The 20006-nt window shown below is 43.4% G+C and overlaps 1 protein-coding gene across 1 annotated transcript in view; it reads right to left on the bottom strand.

The window, feature by feature from the left end:
* CROT (carnitine O-octanoyltransferase) overlaps nt 1–20006 on the bottom strand; it is a 97153-nt gene that overhangs the window by 11736 nt on the left and 65411 nt on the right. Inside the window, exons 14-16 of the mRNA XM_029588808.1 lie at nt 11146–11224; nt 10950–11043; nt 10693–10812 (exon numbers count right to left, since the gene is read on the bottom strand). Of these exons, the coding sequence (XP_029444668.1) occupies nt 10693–10812; nt 10950–11043; nt 11146–11224 (293 nt within the window). The remainder of the gene's footprint in view (nt 1–10692; nt 10813–10949; nt 11044–11145; nt 11225–20006) is intronic.

The raw sequence follows: 20006 nt of genomic DNA, 5'->3' as shown, positions 1-20006 counted from the left end.
GGTCTCCTAGTCCCTAACAATGGCCACACCTGACTCTGTAGTTTCTGGAACCTCTACACCATTAGTTGAATATGACCTATCTTCATGTTGAATTGAGCTCTCAAATATTCCAGAAACTGGTTGTAGCTGCCCTCACTTACCTGGGTGGTCTTCACATGGATTAACAAATCATCCATATAAGGATGAACCAAAATACCTTCTCGATGCAGAGAGTGACAACCAACACCACTACCACCACCACCATAACCTTCTAAAAGGTCCTTGGGGTCATGACCAACCCAAAGGGAAAGGCTTGAAACTGAAAATGTCCTCCCAACCCAGCAAAATCAAGATACTTCTGATGACTTTGCTTTATGGGAATGTAGAGATACACCTCTATCCAACCTAAGGATATTACAAATTCACTGCCACTATGCGCCAGGGGACTTCAACATCTCTGTCCTTAAATGAAGTACTTTCAAGGCCTTGTTAACCTGGTTCAAGTCCAGAATAGGACAAAATTTTGCTATATCGATCAGGTACTCGCTGTGCAACTGGGATCAGAACAATAGCTCCTATGCAAAGGAGTCAATTGAGCTTTGCCCAGACTACTTCCTCCTTCTGGTCGGAATGAAAAGGAAAATCATAAACATGCGAGAAATAGGATGGGAAAACTCCAAGGCATAACCATCCAGATTATGCTCAAGATCCTCTGATCTGAAGTGCTGTGGACCCCTTTCTGGTTTAAAGTCTGATAATCAATAGAGATTGGGCCCTTAAACCTTCATTGGGAGTTATTGGAGGTTCCTGCAGACACTGAACCTCCTCTCCTTATTTCGTCTCCTCAAGTTCCGAAAGGACTATCTACTAAAAAGCCTATATCTCTGCCCAGCTGAAGAGCGAACTGACTTATTCCTTTTGGTTTCACGAAAACTATTCCAGGAAGGTACCTGATGGGACAACTCTCTCTGCTTACCTTCTGGAAGCCTGAACACCTTAAATCCCCCCCAGGCTTTCACCATCTTCCTGAGCTCCTTATCAAAGAGTAAGGACCCTTTAAACAGAAGCTTGGTCAAATTAATCTTAGAAACTGAATATTAACCAGTTCTATAGCCACAATAGAGGCCATGCTCCCAGTGGAAATGTGTACCAAATCAAAAGAGGCACCACCAAAAAGACTACTCCTGGTTCCATCTGAAAGGTTTCCTCCAGAACTGAACCCGTGCCTTCTAAGGCACTTTCCGGTATATGCTGAGGTAAGCGTAAGCCTGCCCTTGCTATTAAACAGCTACAGGCTACAATCTGTAAAGCCATGTTAGAAGTCTCAAAGGCCTGTGCATCCTTCAGGGCAGCAGCAGCTCCCTCCACAGGGCTAGAAGTTCTATTTATGACTGCACACACCAACGCGTACACTTTTGGAAATCTTGGTTTCTCCCTTTCCTGGAAAACCAGGGGCTATAGCTTAGCCATAGACCGTCCCTTTCCCCTTAAAATTTATTTCAGGACAGTACATTCCAAGCGATCAAGCGATCAAGCGACCTTTACTGATCTACATAAAGGAAAAGACTTATTAGGCCTACATTAACTTATAATTGGGTCTTCTGTGGAACTAGGACCCTTCATTCCTTTGTGTTCTGTAATGTTAACATCTTTAAAAAATTAGAAATTAACAAAGAGCTCTTCCCTGTGAAACAGATGGACCCATCTTCCTCCGCAGGGGGGTTTTCCCCTTCCTGTAACTCTCCTTCACCGCCTCTTTCTCTTAGGACCTGAAAATCCATCAGGGACTCCTCTGACTTGGAAGATTCTCTCTCATTCAACTCTTCCTCCTCCTCTCCCCATACTCTATTTCTCCCAGAACTCAAATTCTGGGGGCTGGAGGGAGGAGAACCATAGCAGAGGGGCCCTGGAGCCTCTGCTCTGCAGAAAGCTTGGCGTTAACACTTCAGGAACTTCACAGATAGAAGCCCAGGCAGAGGAAGGCACTGTTTTTGCAGTTGCAGCAGAAGAGGGAAATTAAGAGGTACAGCCAGTGCAGCCCCTGAGAAAACAGATGCTGTTTTTCTAAGCACAGAAAACAAAGGAGGCAACCCAGGATCTGAATTGCAGATCTGCTGTCGCTCCAAAATGGCCACAGTTCGCCACAGCAGTCAGCCCGCTGATGGGAACAGGCTGGGCCACCAACCCTGCCAATGCAGTCCTCCCCCCCCTCCTCGACAGCAATTCCTGCTCGCTGCCCATTCAACTTGTCCTCCCCACGCACCCTGCATAAAGCTCCTCCTCATTCCTGTCAGCATGTACCACACGTGATGCAGAGCACTGTTTTCTTCCCCGTGCTCAAAAGGAGCCACCATCGCTTTCCCTTCCTGCCCCAACTGCCGAATCCACCAACTGATCCAACAGAGGACAGACTGTCTCGCTTCACTCACTGACTTTTTTACCCACCCAAAAAAAAAAAAAAAAAGAGCAGAGCTGAGGAGGGTGGGGGTGGGGGGGGGGGGGGGGGGCTAACACTGAATAGAGTCTGAAGCCTATAAATCTAGAAAAAAACCCCAAAACCTGGAAGCCCCCTGATCTAAGGTTGTGCGCAGCTGAGGAGGAAACCCAAAGCTTTTACCTCAAGAGCTGTCCCCTTCCAAAATTGAATCCTCTTCACTTGGCCTAACCAGATCTCAAATCACAACACAGGATGCTCGCCTACAATCTGCTGGCGACAGAGAATACTGGCAGGCTGAGGGCAGCATGGGAGCCTATAAGGAGTGACATCAGCAAGCCTTTTAGTCTCTCCATCTGCTGGTTGGTGAGCATAACCCATCTGTCTGGACTGGTGTGGCAGAACAACAAGGACCGACATATTGTCTCTTCCACTAGGTGGATTTTCCTCTTAGTTGAAACTAGTGCATTGGGAAAAATAAAGGCATTTTCTTATCCAAATTTTTCAGCAAGATTTCTATTTATGAGACTAATTTATGATTAGTAAGAAGTTTATTTGACAATATGCTTCAGGCAAAATTATTCTGGAAATCAGTGCTATGGACAGCCAGTGGTGGATGAACTACTATGCGTCCCATTTGCTTGAGCAAGGTACTAATAAATCTAAGTTATTTAATCCAAATAACCTTAATATCACAAGGTGGAATTACTGCATAATATACAGAGACCACACATATCCCATGAACACCAGAAAACAAGACTGCCCAACATGAAGAGACAAAATTATTTAATAAAAACATACTGCTTGGTGTATCACTACTGAAGCCTTCAAGTTTTTGCTTTTGCTGTAGTTTCCATGCAGTTTGCTTTTCTTTGGTGCTTGTTTGATTTTAGCTATGAGTATCTGCCTCTATATACATACACCATATATCAAGTTCATATTCTAAAAGGTGCTAAAACCATGCTCAATGGGACATTTTCTTTCAGTTCTTAAAACATGCCACTAATCACACAATTCTAAACCATTTTAAAAAATATATTTTACATGCCTTGGCTAATATCTAAAACAGAGCTTTCCAAACTTTTCATGTTGGTGACACACTTTTTAGACAAACATAATTTCAGGACACAGTAATTCAGTCTACTAGCAAACCAGAGGTTAAAGGTTAAATGAACAAAATGTATTTCGACAATTTATGTATGTTTCCTTAACTATATACATAATAAAATGTTTCACAACACAACCTATCTTGTGAAAACCTTTCATTTATATTAAAAATATATAATATTCCAAGATTAATGTTATTTTATAATTTATGAGTAACAATAATAAAACAAAGTTATTGTGTTATTCAATTTACCTCTTTAATGAGATATATGAGCTTGATGGGATGAACACAGATTTTGAATATTTGGTGTTAATAAGAAAGTCCAAAGGGTCTTCTGCGTAATTTTAAAAAGCTGGCCAGTTTCACACTATAAAATTATTTGATAGCCTCATTCAACTAATTCTATATGGCTATGAGAGTGAAGTCTGGAATTTATAGGAAGGGACAGAATGTCAATATAAATCCTGCACCTCCAGTTCTGTAACTGTGCATCCACTGAAATTCCCCCATACAATGGAGCTTGGATGTTTCCCTTACAGCTCATCATACTAAAAGATATTTTCAAATGCTGGTGTCACCTCACAGTAACAGCAGCACAAACACCTTCCACTGCCAGGCACATTGTGAACGAAAATAAAACCTCGCAAAAAAAAAAAGACACTCAAAATCTATACTGCAATCCCATTGTAACATAACAGTAATAACACCAAGGACTCAAACAACAATAACCCTACCTGTGAAAAAGCAAGGGTAAATATTACACTGGGTCCTAGAATACCAATACACCACCTACTGAGGAAACAAAACAAACCAGATTGCTATAGATCGCTATGCTAGCAGAATCTCTCATAATGGTCACACACACAGAGCAGAGACAGACCCTCACCAAATACAGAATACAAAATAAAGGAGCACAAATTAGACAAAAACTGAAATGGAAACCCCAAGAAGCCAGACTCTGTGTATTAATAATGGAAAAACAGAACCACCATTCCTCATAAAACAAATAAAATCAAGAAACATAAAGCATCAGTTATAATAGTAAAACCATACTAATAAAAGAATATTTTAAAACTACTGATAAATAGAATTTCTATTCATTAAAATCATATACATTTTTTACAATTTCCCAAACACCAATAAAATATTTCAAAATAGCACATATATCAAATAACACCCAATAATTAAAACTAATAAGGATTTTAAAAAGCCCCTGCTGTCCATACGTGGCAGCTCTTGATTTCCAGTCACCCTGATATTGTCAAGGATTAGGAGGTTATCCTCTCTCTCTCACACATACTCACATTTCCATTCTCTCTCACATATACACTGTCACATACATACACATTCATGCTCTTATACCCACCATAACCTCTCGCTCTCACAGACACTGACACACTCTCAAGCTCTAAGACACTCTCTCCCCCTCCACACAAACTCTTACTCCCCTGGATTTTCTCATACACACTCATGCTCTCACTCTCTCTGGCTCCCTCACATACACACAAACACACACACCCAGGCAAGTTCCCAAACATTCTCACACAAACACACACACCTAGGCAAGCTCCCAGTCATTCTCACACACTGAAACTGACCCCCAGGCAGGCTTCCATTCATTTTCACACCACTCCCTCACCATCCCCCAGGCATGCACACATTCATTCTCACACACACAGACCCCCAGGCGGGCACCAATTCATTCTCACACACACATACACCACACACAGGCCGGCACCTATTCTCACACATACAAACCCCAGGAAGACACCCATTCATTCTCACACACACAGACCCCCAGGCAGGCACCCATGCATTCACACACATACACCCCCGGGCAGAGTCCCATTCATACATATGCACACTAAAGGCAAACCCCCTCTCTTTCTTTTGCCAGCAACCTCGGAGCCTCTCTCATTCCTCTGCTGCCACCGTTACTGATGCCGCATGGCTATTGGGGAGGCGCTGATTGCTGCTATTGGCAATGAAGCCCATTCTGCTGCCTCCTCTGTGCAGGCCCCGTGGGTTTCCACTTCCTCCATGTTGATCTCGTACATTGTGAAATCAGCATAGAGAAAGTGCTACTCTTGCACATTACCAAAGATTACATGTGCCAATCAGTAAAAAGTAATTTATTTCTTTTTTTTTTTACCTTTGCTGTCTGATCTTAGTTTTCTAATCGGTTGGTCACAGGCTTGTTCCACCTCCCCTTTCTTATTTTTTTGCCAATTCCTTTCATATTGTCTTTTTTTCTATTTCTTTTCTCTCCATCTATCTTCTTCCCTCAAACATTCAGTCAGGTTCTCATTCTCACATGCTTTCTCTCTCTCACACCACAACAGGGCTCTCACTCTCACAGGCTCTCTCTCATACAATCATTCATACAGTCTCTCTCTTGCACATGCTGTCTGACTCACACACCCAGGCTCTCTCTCACACCCACATGCTGTCTTGCTCAAGCACAGGCTCTCACTGTCACATGCTCTCTCTCTCTCACACACACAGGCTCTCTCTCATACAATCATTCATACACAGGCTCTCACTGGCACATGCTCTCTCTCTCTCACACAGGCTCTCTCACATGCTGTCTCTGCAAACATTCAGGTCCTCACTCCCACACACAATCTCTCAACTCACCTCATACACGCACACAATCGCTCAACTCATCTCATACACGCACTCTACGGGCCCTCAGCCTCTCTCTTACTTCTGGGCCTCCTCTTCACGGGTCGCTGCAGGATGGGCTCTGCAGCGGCCCTGATCTTTTTGGATCGTTCCGGGTGGGGGCCCTGCTAACGGGCCGCCTCCTCTTCTCGCCCGCTGCAACAACGCTGCTGCTCCTCTTCTGCACGCAGCTGACGCTCCTCCCCCTTTCTGCCCATGCGGCTCCGGCAACATTTTTCTTACGGGGCCGCGTGGGCAGGAAGGAGGAGGAGCACCTGCACGTTTCGGTTCAATTTTGTGAGATTTCATACGCAAATTGAATTTGTAAACTGCTCTTGACCACAATCGAGGATTTTCCGATTGATGGATAGATGCATGACATTTGCTTGCATCAATGAATACAATAAACGTTCAAGTCCATTGAAGACAACTAAGGAAGCCTGTGATGTTATCCAATCGAGTTAATTGACTCATGAATAAGACATTTCATAGTCTGTTCAGCCTCTGAAGCAGCCTTTGTTGGGTGAAACTCAGGCCTAGAGTCGGGCATTCAATAAAGAATTTTCGAAGGACTTCCGGCTACTTTCTTTTGTGTTCCTCACGGCTTTTCTAGACCGCCTTCCTCTTTGTTTCTTGGGCCCATCCCTTTTTCTTCTTCGGGCCATGGTGAGGTGAGCTCCACCATGGCCATGCCGATCTTCCTGCTATGTGTCTCCGGCACACAGCACAGCGATATTTCACTGCTCAGCCGCCAGTGGGATGAGCTCCACCGGCGGCTGCATTGGCTCCCACTTGCCGGTGTGTCACATGCACCGGGCTTGCGCGACACACCGGCAAACTGCAGGCGACACACTAAAGTGTCGCGACACACACTTTGGAAAGCTCTGATCTAAAAGAATCTCTGTTTGAATACATTTCCCTAATTTTGCTGCTCTAATTGCTTCCTGAATCATGTTTGACTTTACTTAGAAAGATTTCATGTTATCTCCCAGGATACTGCTGATGCTGTAATCATTTTAATGATGTTTATGAAGAAAGGCTAAAGATGTTAGGGCTCTTCAGCTTAGAGAAGAGAGGGCGGAGGGAAGATAAGATAGGGGTCTATAAAATAATGAGTGGAATGGAACAAGTAAACGAATCTGTTGTTTACTCTTTCAAAAAGTACAAAGACTAGGTGATATTCAATGAAGTTACTAGGTAAAACATTTAATATGAATAGGAGAAAATATTTTTTTATTAAACACATAATTAAACTTTGGAATTCTTTGCCTGAGGATGTGGTAAAAGATGTTAGTGTAGCTGCATTTAAAAAAAGGTTTGGACAAGTTTCTGGAAGAAAAGTCCATAAACTATTACTAAGATGAAGTTGCAGAAATCTACTGCTTATCCCTGGGACAAGCAGTATGGAATTTATTTAGGATCCTGCCAGGTACCTGTGGCCTGGATTGGTTCTAGGTGGAAACTGGATACTAGGCTCAATGAACCTTTGGTCTGACCCAGCATGGGCAATCTTATGTTTGTATTGGCTATTAATCAATTGGCTATTAATCAATTATACTTAGGGAATAGCCACTGCTATTAATTGCATCAGTAGCATGGGTTCTTCTTAGTGTTTGGGTAATTGCCAGGTTCTTGTGGCCTGGTTTTGGCCTCTGTTGGAAACAGGATGCTGGGCTTGATGGACCCTTGGTCTGACCCAGCATGGCATGTTCTTATGTTCTTATTCTGTATTTCAAGAAAGACAGAAACAGTTGCTCCTGTTATCATTGTGATGCTCTACTGTCTGCATCAGGCAGACTCTGGCTAACTCTGTGAAAAGACTGCTTCCAGGTGAGATCACCTTTGTAGCAGTATGGGTTTATTTTCACCCACATGAGGACCACAGACAGTAACACATGACAATTATCTAGTTAGTACTCAGCTATCTTGAATCTCCCCAAATAAGGGCACAATGGCTCCTTAGTTGCTAAAAGTGGAGAGAGAGCAGAAAGCAAAGAGCTTAATATGTAAGATTAGTAGGCCTAGTGGTAACAAAGGCATCCACGTGGCCAGGATGTCGAACAGGTTGTGATGGCAAATAAGCTTGTATTGTTTACTTAGGTTTAATGTTTTTGTCCTGTTTTATATATTTATGCTCCTGATTTTGTGATCCATGGAAAAACACATTTTAATAAATAAATAGATAAACTAAATGTTAGAATCTACTAGCAGCTGGATCTATCTGGCAGGCTGCATGTTCTAGGACTTACCTTGAAGTCATGCAAGAAAACGCAGGCACTTATGTAGCCAGGTCTGTCTGGCAGGCTACACAAGGAACCTGGGAGGCTCCCTAGTAATCGCAGTCATTTAGATCAAACTGTGATGTTCGAATCAAACTAGCTGCCGAGTCTGTCTGGCAGGTTACAAGCTATGTAGTTAACTAGAAGTCCTCACAGAAATGCAGGTGCTCACATAGCCAGATCTGTCTGGCAGGGTATGCGGGAGACCTAAGAGGCCAGATGTTACAGAGCCCTATGTTTAGGCATGGGAAAGGTGGGGGTGCCTTAGGGAAATAAGCAGAGATCTTGCATACTTTTCTACCCAAGATGGAGGAATACAAAGAAGGGAGACAAGACAACTGTCCTGGATAAGGAGGAATCTTGCAGATGGTCACGCTCTATTGCTGACAATCAATGGGCAGACTGGAAGGACTGGATGGTCTTTCTCTGCCATCATTTACGATGTTACGATGATAGCTTAGCCCAGTCCTCCTGGCTGTCCGCAGATACGCGGTTGCTTAAGGCAGACTTGTTTGCCCTGGCTTTCTTAAACTGCTGACTCAATGTAAGTCTGGATAGAAGAACAAGTTGTAGGGAGTTGCCAGGCAAAAGTTAAATTTAAAAAGTCATCTAATAGTCGATAGGTAGTAAAAGCTTGTCAAAGCATCAATCCAAGTTTCTCCATTACAAAATTGTAAACAAAAAAAATCCAAATAAGATAAATACATATTCCAGATCCTAAATATTTTAGCAGGCAGGGTGGGTTCTGACTACCCTGATCAGCTATCACTACCAATAGGTTTCAAAACAGCAGATCTGCAATTCAAAATCCCCTGCAATACAGGTCACACAAGTCACAGTACTATATTCTGGTTTGGTTCTGACCACATTACAAATTTAGCTGATCCTCCCCTTCGGTCAGATCTTGTTGTGATGAGGTGAACAAGACACAGACAAGGGAGTACTGGCAAAGCAGCCATAGATTTATTTGGGTGGGGGGGGGGGGGGGGGGGGGGGAATTGGATTCAGATGACAGCCAACACCGGGGCCCTGACTTTTACAGTAGGGGTACTGATATGCAGACATCAGGGAAAAAGCACAGGACTGCTTCTACAGCCAAGTCCAAAAGCAAAGCACATTCAAAACAGCAGCATTGTCTGAATTATCAAGAAGGCTGCTCGCCCTGTAAAAATGTTGCTAGCAGTAATTTTGCTTGGTTTTGATTGTTAATGTTACTATCCTTAACATTTATTTAAAATGTATTTATTAAATCGCTTCATTGATAAAATCTCCCTAAGCGATGTACAATATTAAAAAAAAAAATACAAAGAAATACAAAATAAGATACAATACACTTATTATACCCATACATAAGGTTTGGGGGTAGCCTGCACGGTGTGGCACTTATTACCCTTGACAGAAATATGGGGGGAAACCTGAACAGAGTGGCAGTTACTACCATAAGAAATTTGCCGAGCAAACTGGATGGACTGGTTAGTCTTTTCTGCCGCCATTACTATGTTACTATGCTGCTCCCCTCCCCTCTCCCCCACTCTCTGGAAGGTCAGACATGGCTTAGGGACACCTGCTAGCATCTCAGCAGCCCCACCACGGCTCCTGACAAGGAAGAAAGAAAAAGAATACTTTCCTGAACGGTAGCAGAGCCAGCTGCTGGATCCATAGGGCGAAGCAGGAGAAGGAGGGAACTGGCCCACCAGCTGTCCTAAACCCCCTAGAATTTTCGGGCACGAGCTACAATCAAGGGTCACCAACCCCCTTGCCTGGCCACCTCGACCAGGAAGGATGGCCCCACCAGAACCTGACAACCTTCAGGGAGGACCCTTCCAATATTCTATCCTCTTTTCTTTCTTTCTATTTTTTTTCACTCCAGACTGCAGGAGACAGAGAAATACCGAGGGACCGCAGGTGGCACGCTAGGTTATGTACAGCGTCGGTGAAAACTTTCTCTGTTTTCATCTGCTGGCAGGGATGCAAAACCTAGGAGTCTGGACTGATCTGGGTACGTACTGGAATGGGGTGCTGCGGCTCTGATTCACTGTACCATTTTGCAATCTTTACAATTTTGCTACCCTAAGTAGAGGGCCAGTTAAATTACTACTCAAAAGAGACCGTCACCAGGGAACTTTCCATTAAGCATTAGAGAAAATATAAGTGCGATGAGCAACAAAAATGTAGTGTCAAGACAGACAAAACTACTTAAGCTCAGACTCAATAAGAGTAATTCTTACCTGTCTTTCCTGATTCGATAGAAAAAACCATAACCGTTATGTACCATAGGGACCACAGCCCCATGAACGGACGTGTAACCTACAAGGCTGGTTGAAAGTACAAAATTTCCACCTCCTCCACTGTGAAGGACAAAAATCATACATTTTTAGAGCAGTTAAAAACTGAGGAAATAGACTACCATTGTTGTACGTGTTTGATTCACTAGGACACAATGATTTAAACTGGACATAAAACTGAAAAAGAGCTCCAGCATTACCTTTTTGTGAAAGCAGGGTCTGTATAAAGATCAGGTGTAGGAAGGCCTTGCTCTTTTGCCAGAAGTTGAAGTCCCAAAAGGTGACGATCAAAACCTACACAAGAAGCACACATAAAAGACAAAATTAACACAAACCAGTAAATCAAACAAAATCTTTCCAGTAAAAGCTAACAATTGAAAATGACGTGAAAGGAACCTTTTCCATTCTGGTTGTCAGCCATCAGTTTGTTGTGCTTTGCAAAGGCTTTTAACATGAGTTCCTTTCGTTCGTGAGGCTGTAGAGGGAAAAGAAAAAAAAAAGTAAATTTATTCACTTCTCTTACCTGTAACTCCCAACTTCAAAGGCTATTTCCTAATTATTATGAAAAGGGAAAGGTATTTGGCAACAATGCTGTGTTTTTTCTCATCCCCGCTGTCACATGAAACCCTTCACAATTGGCCTATTTCTTCCATAATGGCTCTTCCTGATATTGCTATTACTGGAGGACTTCAGGGTTCAAAGGAATTAGCACAGAGTGACAGTGTGTTCCACTTTTAGGTCACTGGTTCAACCCTAGCTCAGGTCAGCAGCAACAGTCAACACCACCTGAAGTCAACTGGTAGCCTTTGTGAAATGAATTGTTAGTAACTGTCTATTTCCTAATTGACCCAAATTGTAACCACATTCCAGTTTGGTATCCCTCTTTTGGAAGTCTCAGCAAAGAAGCCAAAGATTGCACCGAGTGCATGAATTATCCTCTCTCCTTCAGAGGAGTTTCCTCCCAGAGCAGGGCTGAAGTATGCTGGCAGGGAACCGAAGGGAGTGGAAATGCCCAACCTTCACCTGTTCTATGGATAAACGAAGGAGTGGGGGAGGGTTCGCCAGTGCTGTCGACCTGGCATCTTTCACAAGCACTAAATTCACTAGAAAGTTTTTTGATTTAACAAAAAAACAAAAACAAAAAAAAAAAAAAAACCCCCACCTTCGTTTCCTGGAGTCAACTAAACGTTTTTCTATTTTTTTAATAGACTGGAGCAATACTGTTTGGAACAGATGAATATAACAAACAGAATCATTCAATAAAACAACCATACTATATATTTAAATGTTTGTAGACACATATATAAGACAAAATGAGGCTGAAAACTAGGGAGCAACCACATTATCAGGTCCAACTGGTAAAATGTATTCCCCTTTTTAAGATCATAAGCATCCCCTCAAAGAGCTCCCCATTGAAGAAAAGGAGGGGAAAAACTTCTAGCATTCATCCTGAATAACTGGCCTAGGCCCTTTTGTAACAGGCATTAAAAAGATCTCAGCTGAGCAAAGTAAAGGAAAATTGGTTCTCACCTGTTAATTTTCATTTCTGTAGTACCACAGATCAGTCCAGACTCCTGGGTTTTGCATCGCTGCCAGACAGAGAAAGTTTAACTGACACTGCTACATAGCCACGTGTGCCACCTGCAGTTCCTCAGTATTGATCTGCACCCACGCTTAAAAACAGCAAACAAACAAACTTTCAAACCATTTTTTTTTTAAACAAGTCTGTATTCCATACCAAGAAACTAGAATGAGCAGACTACTCTCCATCTCAACAGACTGGGCGGGTTCTGGACTGATCTGTGGTACTACATGAATGAAAATTAGCAGGTAAGAATCAATTTTCCTTTCCCTGTACGAACCCAGATCAGTCCAGACTCCTGGAATGTACCAAAGCTCCCTACTTAGGGTGGGACCTGGAGAGTCCAGCTCATAAAACACTCTCGCTAAAAGACCGGGACTTCGGATCTCCCACATCCAGACAATAGAGTCTTGTGAAAGTAAGCAACTTCCAATTCGCCGCTCTGCAAATTTCCTGCGATGAAGTCAGCTGAGCCTCCGCCCACGAGGCCACCTGAGAGCGCGTAGAATGGGCCCGCAAACCTTCAGGAACCGGATGACTTAACTTTGTACATTGACTCAATTGCCTCCTTGAGCCACCATGCAATAGTAGCCTTAGAAGCCTGGGAACCTCTATTTGAACCACGCCACAAAGCAAAGAGGTGATCCAATCTCCTAAAGTCATTTGTTACCTTGAGATATTTCAACGATCTCCGAATGTCCAACAGCTTAAGCTCCCTCACATGAGATGCGAAGGAATCCATCACAGGAAAAGCTGGAAGTTCCATAGTCTGATTCACATGAAACGCCTGTACCACCTTCAGTAAAAAAAAAAGAAGGGACTGTCTGCAATGACACTCCTGAGTCCAAAATTTGAAAGAATGGATCACCTCAAGACAAAGCCTGTAACTCAGAAATCCTCCTAGCGGAACATGACCACCAAAAAAATGACCTTAAGAGAGTAGTTTGAAAGGCGCCTCACACAAACCCCTGAGGACGAGATTACGATTCCAGAATGGACAACATTTCCTTACTAGTGGACGCAAATTCTTTGCCCCCCCAGAGAAACCAAACCACATCTGGATGAGCGAAAAGAGAGGAACCCTCTACTTTCTCCTGAAGACAGCCAAGAGCAGCCACCTGGACCCTAAGTCAAACTCTTGACCAGACCCTTTTGAAGAAAAGACAAGATATGAGACACCATAGATTTTAGAGATTGCACTCTAACAACAAACAAGGACTCAAAAACCTTCCAGACCTTCTCCTAGCTTGCAACAGCATAGCAATAACTGCTTTGGGGTACCCCTTGTGTCTCAATCGCCGCCTCTCAAAAGCCATGTTGCTAGACAAAAAGTGAGCAGCCTGGACTGAAAATATGGGGCCCTGACAAAGAATGCCTGTTATATGACCGCATGGTAGCAGACCATCCACGATCAAGTTGACTAGATCCATGAACCATGGCCGACTTGGCCACCTCGGAGCCACCAAAATTACTTCGCTCAGGTGTCTCTATATCAGATGCAACACCTTGCCCACTAGAGGCCAAAGAGGAAACATGTAAAGCAGAACTTCCCGAGGCCACCATTAGAGCATAGACGCCCTTGGCCCCTTGCTCCCTCCTTCGACTGAAAAACTGAGCTGCCTTGGCATTCTGACGAATCACCATTAGATCCATGTGGGGACAGCCCCACCTCTCGTGGATGAACTGCATTGCCATCTGACAGCTCCCACTCTCCCAGAAATAAATCTGCGACTCAAAAACTCCGCTTGGACATTTTCTATACCTGCGATGTGCAATGCCACTATCCATTCCAGGTGATGTTCTACCCAAAGAATAAATTCTTGAGCCTCATGAGTCACTGCCCCACTCTTGGTTCCTCCCTGCCGATTGATGTAGGCTACTGTCGTCACATTGTCCAACAGGACCCTCACCAACCGACCTCTCACCAATGGCAGAAAGGCAAGTAACACGAAATGCACTGCTCTGGTCTCTAACCAATTGATAGACCAGGAAGCCTCTGTTGCAGACCAGAAGTCTTGAGTCGACTGCTGCTGACAAACCACACCCCAACCAGTCAGACTAGCATCAGTAGTAAGAATCACCCAATCCAGAACCTCCAGCTCCACACCACGAACCAGACTGGAACTCAGTAGCCACCAAGATAGGCTGTCTCTGCCAACACCCTCGAGTGGCAAGGGAAGATGTAACTCCTCCAAAAGCAGATTCCATTGAGACAAAAAAGCTCTCTGCAGGGGCTTCATATGTGCAAATGCCCAAGGCACTAACTCCAGGATCGAAGCCATCGAGCCTAGTACCTGCAAATAATCCCAGACCTTGGGCATCAGCAACCCCAATAATCAATGAATTTGCTCCTGTAGCTTCTGAACACGCTCCTCCGAGAGAAATACCTTCCCCCTCTGAACATCGAACCGAGCTCCAAGCTACTCCAGGGACTGTGACAGAACCGAGTGACTCTTCGCCAAGTTTACTACCCAGCTGAGCAACTCGAGTGTGCAGATCACCTTCTGAACCGACTGATGACAAAGGTCCTTCGAGTTTGCCCTGATAAGCCATTCATCTAGATAGAAGTGCACCAGATCTCCTTCCTGACGCAAAGCCACCGCCACCACAACAACTTTGGTGAAGGTGCGAGGTGCCGTAGCCAAACCAAAGAGAAGGGCCTGAAACTGAAAATGCTGACCCAGAACCATGAATTGCAGAAACTGTCAATGGTCTGGATGGATGGATATGTGCAGATATGCCTTTGTCAAGTCTAGAGAAGCAGGAAACTCGCCTTGCAAACTGCTGCTACAACTGACCTCAGGGTCTCCATCCAGAAACGCGGTACCATGAGCCCTGCATTTACCCTTTTCAAGTCCAGAATTGGGCAAAAGGTGCCTTCCTTCTTTGGAATGACAAAGTAAATGGAATACCTTCCCATGCCTCGCTCCTTGCAGGGAACTGGAATTATTGCCCCTAGCTTCTGCAACCACTCCAGCATTTCCCGAACCACAAGTTGCAATCTAAGGGCCCGCAAGGGGAAATTAGAAACAAATCTTGGACGGGCTGAGAAAATTCTAATGCGTAACAGTCTCTTACTACACTGAGGACCTACTGATCCTTGGTAATTTTGGCCCACTCCCCCGTAAAACTGCGCCAAGCAACCTCCTACGACAGGAATGACGGAGTGGACCAGCCTCACCTCACTGCAAGGACTTAGTCCCAGCTACACTACCACTTGTGGTGTCCTTGAAAAGACTGACCCCAAGACTGGCTCCAGAGAATTACTTCTGTGGACCTGGAGCTCCCCTTGCTGGGCGAGATCTCCTACTATCCCGAAAGCAGAAACGAGTCTGAAGAAAACCTCTTGCCCTTAGGCTTATTCTCAGGCAACCTATGCACCTTATTTTCATCTAGATTCTTCGTCAACTGCTCCAGGTCCTCATCAAACAAGAGTCGACCTTTGAAAGGCAAAGACTCCAACTGAGACTTGGATGACACATCCACTGACCAATTACACAACCATAGCAATCTCCTGGCTGATACCGCCTATACCATGATCCGAGATAAGGTCCTTAATAGATCATACACAGCATCCACCCCATAAGCCACTGCTGCCTCTAAACACTCAGTCTTAATTGCCTCCTCGCCAAATTTGACTGGCCATCCTGGAGCTGCTGCACCCAATGCAGAAAAGCCCGCTGCATAAAACTGGAACAAATGGCTGCTCGTAACTTCAAAGCGGATACCTCCAACTTAAAATCCTGAACATCCTTCAATGCAGCAGACCCCGCAACTGGAATAGTAGTCTTCTTGGTAACAGCTGATACTGCCGCATCAACCTTAGGAAGGGAAAGAGGTCCAACATCTGCTCGGGCAAAGGATAAAGCTTCACCTCCCTCCCTACCCTCAAGCTGGCGTCGGGAGTACCCCATACCCAATCCACCAGCTTTTCACTGACATAAGGGAAGGCTTTTGCTGGACCCTGTGGCCCATCCAGGACTTGATCAGCCCCTTCCAGATCAGAGTCCTCCTATGGAACCTTGACCCTGAGCTCCTCCGGAACCTGAGGAATCAACGGCCCTAGCTCTTTCTTGCGAAAAAGCTGTTCCCACACTGACAAGAAAAGGATCCTTGACCCGGCGTGAACCCCACCGCACAGGAGGAACAGGGGTGGACAACAGCCTTCTCTTTTTTGTGACCACCGGATGGCCCATCACCTCTGGAAGAACACCCAGAGCACAGGCTGAGTTGGTTAAGGCACGGCAAACTGATCCGCTCACCATCACCCTGTCGGCAGGAAGCTTACCTCAGCAACGAGCAAGCCGACCGATGCTGGAAAAAGCAACTTTGCCTCCCCAGCTGCCACAACCTTAGAGGCAGGAAGCTGGCCGTGCTAACCTACTCAGGTGTCCTACCTTTTTTAAACACTTTATCGATATTACAGGAATGAAAATTAGCAGGTAAGAACCAATTTTCCTATTTTATTTATATGTAAGGAGAATGTGACCGGGGGGGGCAGCAGGCTGTAAGTTTAGCCTAGGTCGCCTAATAACCTTGCATCAGCCCTGCTCCTTATTTTGAGTCAGTTGTTATTGCCTTCCTTTTGGGTTCTCTACCTTGTTGGGTAGATGAGCATATAAAGGTTCTATATTTAATCCAACACCTAATTCCCCACCCCTATGTTTTACCACCAAGCTTTGTAATAATCTAAATATCTACCAAAACTAGCGAGTCTGTTGCTTGAGCATATGGCCTCTTTGGTCCCCACGAAAGGTCTTCTGATCTGTTGAATCTATTGAGTGTATTGTTGGCTGTCCCGCCTGAAGCAGCTGTATAGCGAAAAACGGATGTGTTGAGGGATGAACAGTTTTTGAATCTTTGTTACATGGATTGCTGTGTTTATTAAATACACTTCTACAAGTCTCTTGGTGTGGATTTTCAATATTTGTTTAAATCTCTTCTGCCTCACCTTTGGGGTTGTAGTTTGTGAGAATCAGTACCTTCCCACCTTACTTTTAAGGATAACTTTAGACTGGTCTCTAATTTGTCATTCTTGAGTAACATCATAGAAAAAGAGGTGGTATTGTAGCCATTAGATTCCATGGATGAATTTTCTGTTTTGGACATGTTTCAGTCAGGTTTTCATAGGGCTTGGACATTGTTAGTCACGTGGTGACAACATAGGGTAAATAGACCTCACTGTGGCATTTGATACGGTCAATCACAAGTTGTTGCTGTCCTGTATGAGAGCAGAGGGGATTGCTCTCTTTCAATGGTTTATCTCATTTCTCCATAACCATTCCTCAAAAGGTGATTTTGGGACAGGCGCAGCCTCTAGTGGGTACTGGATTACAGGGTTCCATACTTTCTCCTTATTTGTTTAGTATTTTTATGGCCCCCTTTGTATGATGTACTGAGATCAGTAGCCAGATTCCAAATCTTTGCTGACAACATTCAGATTTTTTTTGTTCTGTAACACAGAATCAGTTGGCTGATTTAGAGAGGGTAAAAATAAGGGATTAGAAGCAGTGGCTTGGCAGTTGGATAGCAATAAATTTAAATTTGAGCAAATCTGCATCTGTTTGGATAAAGACAGGAAAACTGCCGGAGCATTTTCAATTGGTGGAGAATGGCCTTTTCTCATGAAGTGCGGAACCTTAGCTGATGACTGAATTCTAACATCATTCGGTACTCATATTTTGAAATCTTCGTATGATCTATCAACTTAGAGTCCTTTTCTTTCTATTAAGAATTTAACCACTAATACCCATGCACTGTGTTTATATCCCATCTGGACTATTGCAATGCCGTTTAAATGGGGATTCGTCAGTTAGCTCTTAAAAGGCTATAATTAGTCCAGAAAATGGCAGCAGAGATCTTAAGAGAGCTTGGTTACAGGGAGCATGTACTCCTCTGCTGTTACAATTACACAGGTTACCAATCGAATATCGGGTGCAATTTAAGATCTTTAGACTGATGTATAAAACATTGAATGGACTCAATCCTGAGTACCTACAGTCATGCTTAAGAGTTTACACTCTGTCTTGGGAATTACACTCCTCAACAAGAGAAATTGTTATATGTCCCTACAATGAAGGAAGTCCAATTATTAGGGGAAGGGCTTTCTTGTGATAGCTCTTGTGATATTCCACTTTGTGGAATAAATTTCTTAAAGAATGCCAGATAACTGTTTTATCAAGAATTACAGATTACACTGACAGATACAGTTTTTTGGAGGAAGGGTGGAGGGCGTGGACATTTTAATAAGTTGGTGTGCTTATTGTAGTAGTGGCGATGTTTAATTACGATTGTTGGGCTATGATTTGTTTACTGTGATTGGTACAATGTTTATAATGTTATTAGTACATCACTTTGAGAGGCTAATAGAAGTGATTAATGAATGTTAATTAATAAATAAATTTCATAATACTTTAGTTTCTGTTATTTCCCTAAGAAGGAATAAGATACATTATATGTGAATTATAAGGCAATTTCTTAAACACACGCTATAAGAGAGCTTTACAAATATATGTTAAGCATATAAATCGAGAACTCAAGGAGATGGGAAGACATTTTGGGATTGCAAGATTTGAAATCTTTTTAGCCAGTAGTTTGGAAATACACAGTCAAATGCTACATCTGAGTTTAGTGAGTACAAAGATTTTAATGAAATTATATATTACTCCTCAGAAAATGAGTAAATGGGATCCCAAAATTCCCCTCTCTGTTGTTGAAATTGTGGGATGTTATGGTCTTTTGATTACTACTGGTGGAGTTGCCCTCTAATAACAAACATCTGGAATGAAGTGCAGGAAACTATTATAAGAACGTCTGATGTAGATACATTACTAAGATGTGTGTTGGCCAGATACTGAAAGAGTTACTCTTCCTACTTGGGTTTGAATGCATGCAAAAGATTTGGGATATAGTTGATACAAAGAAGTTAACCTGGGACTAAAGAAGAAAACTTCTTTTTGGGAGGACATTTGGACTCTTTTCTTAATTTTGTTAAATTATAAATTGAGAATAATCAGCCTTTTATTAGGAATTAGCAACCTTTGCTTTCCTTATCTTTCTTGTTTGCTCTCTATCAATTTGAGGCTTGGATGTGGAATTCAACCTAGTGTTTGCACTCTCATTGGGTGATGACAGAGGGATTATTTTATTATATATGGATTGCTCATTCTCTCTTGTGGCTGCATTTACATGTAAAATAAGGTGAAATTACTTATCTGAACATTTTCTTTCCTCTAAGGAAGGCAAGCCAATCCACACTGGTGGGTTAATCTCTCCTACCAGTAGATGAAGACGGAGAAAACTGACTCACTAATGACATCAGCCTGCCAGTATCTCTAGAAAAGCCAAACCTTGGACAAAATGATTATACTTGAGCCATGATTATTAACAGCCAATGACTCATTACTACCAGCCAACTTGGAAGTACTGAGCTCAGTAAAAAATGTAACATCTTAGGGGCTGGTTCTCCACTTACCAGCCCTTTGAACAACTCACAACAAAGAAAACTCTTCATTGTCCTCGAACAAGGGACAAACAAACCAAAATTAAGTAGGCAGCCCAGGGTTGGATTCTGGATTGGCCTGCCTTCCTTAGAAGAAAGGGAATCATCAGGTAAGAATTACTTTCACCTTTCTCTGAACTCAGGCAGGCCAGTGCACACCAAAGCTACTCCCTA

This window comes from Rhinatrema bivittatum, chromosome 2, assembly GCF_901001135.1.
Source record: "Rhinatrema bivittatum chromosome 2, aRhiBiv1.1, whole genome shotgun sequence".
Classification (NCBI taxonomy): domain Eukaryota; kingdom Metazoa; phylum Chordata; class Amphibia; order Gymnophiona; family Rhinatrematidae; genus Rhinatrema; species Rhinatrema bivittatum.
The sequence above is the reverse complement of the archived record's forward strand: the minus strand, read 5'-3'. Positions and strand labels throughout refer to the sequence as shown.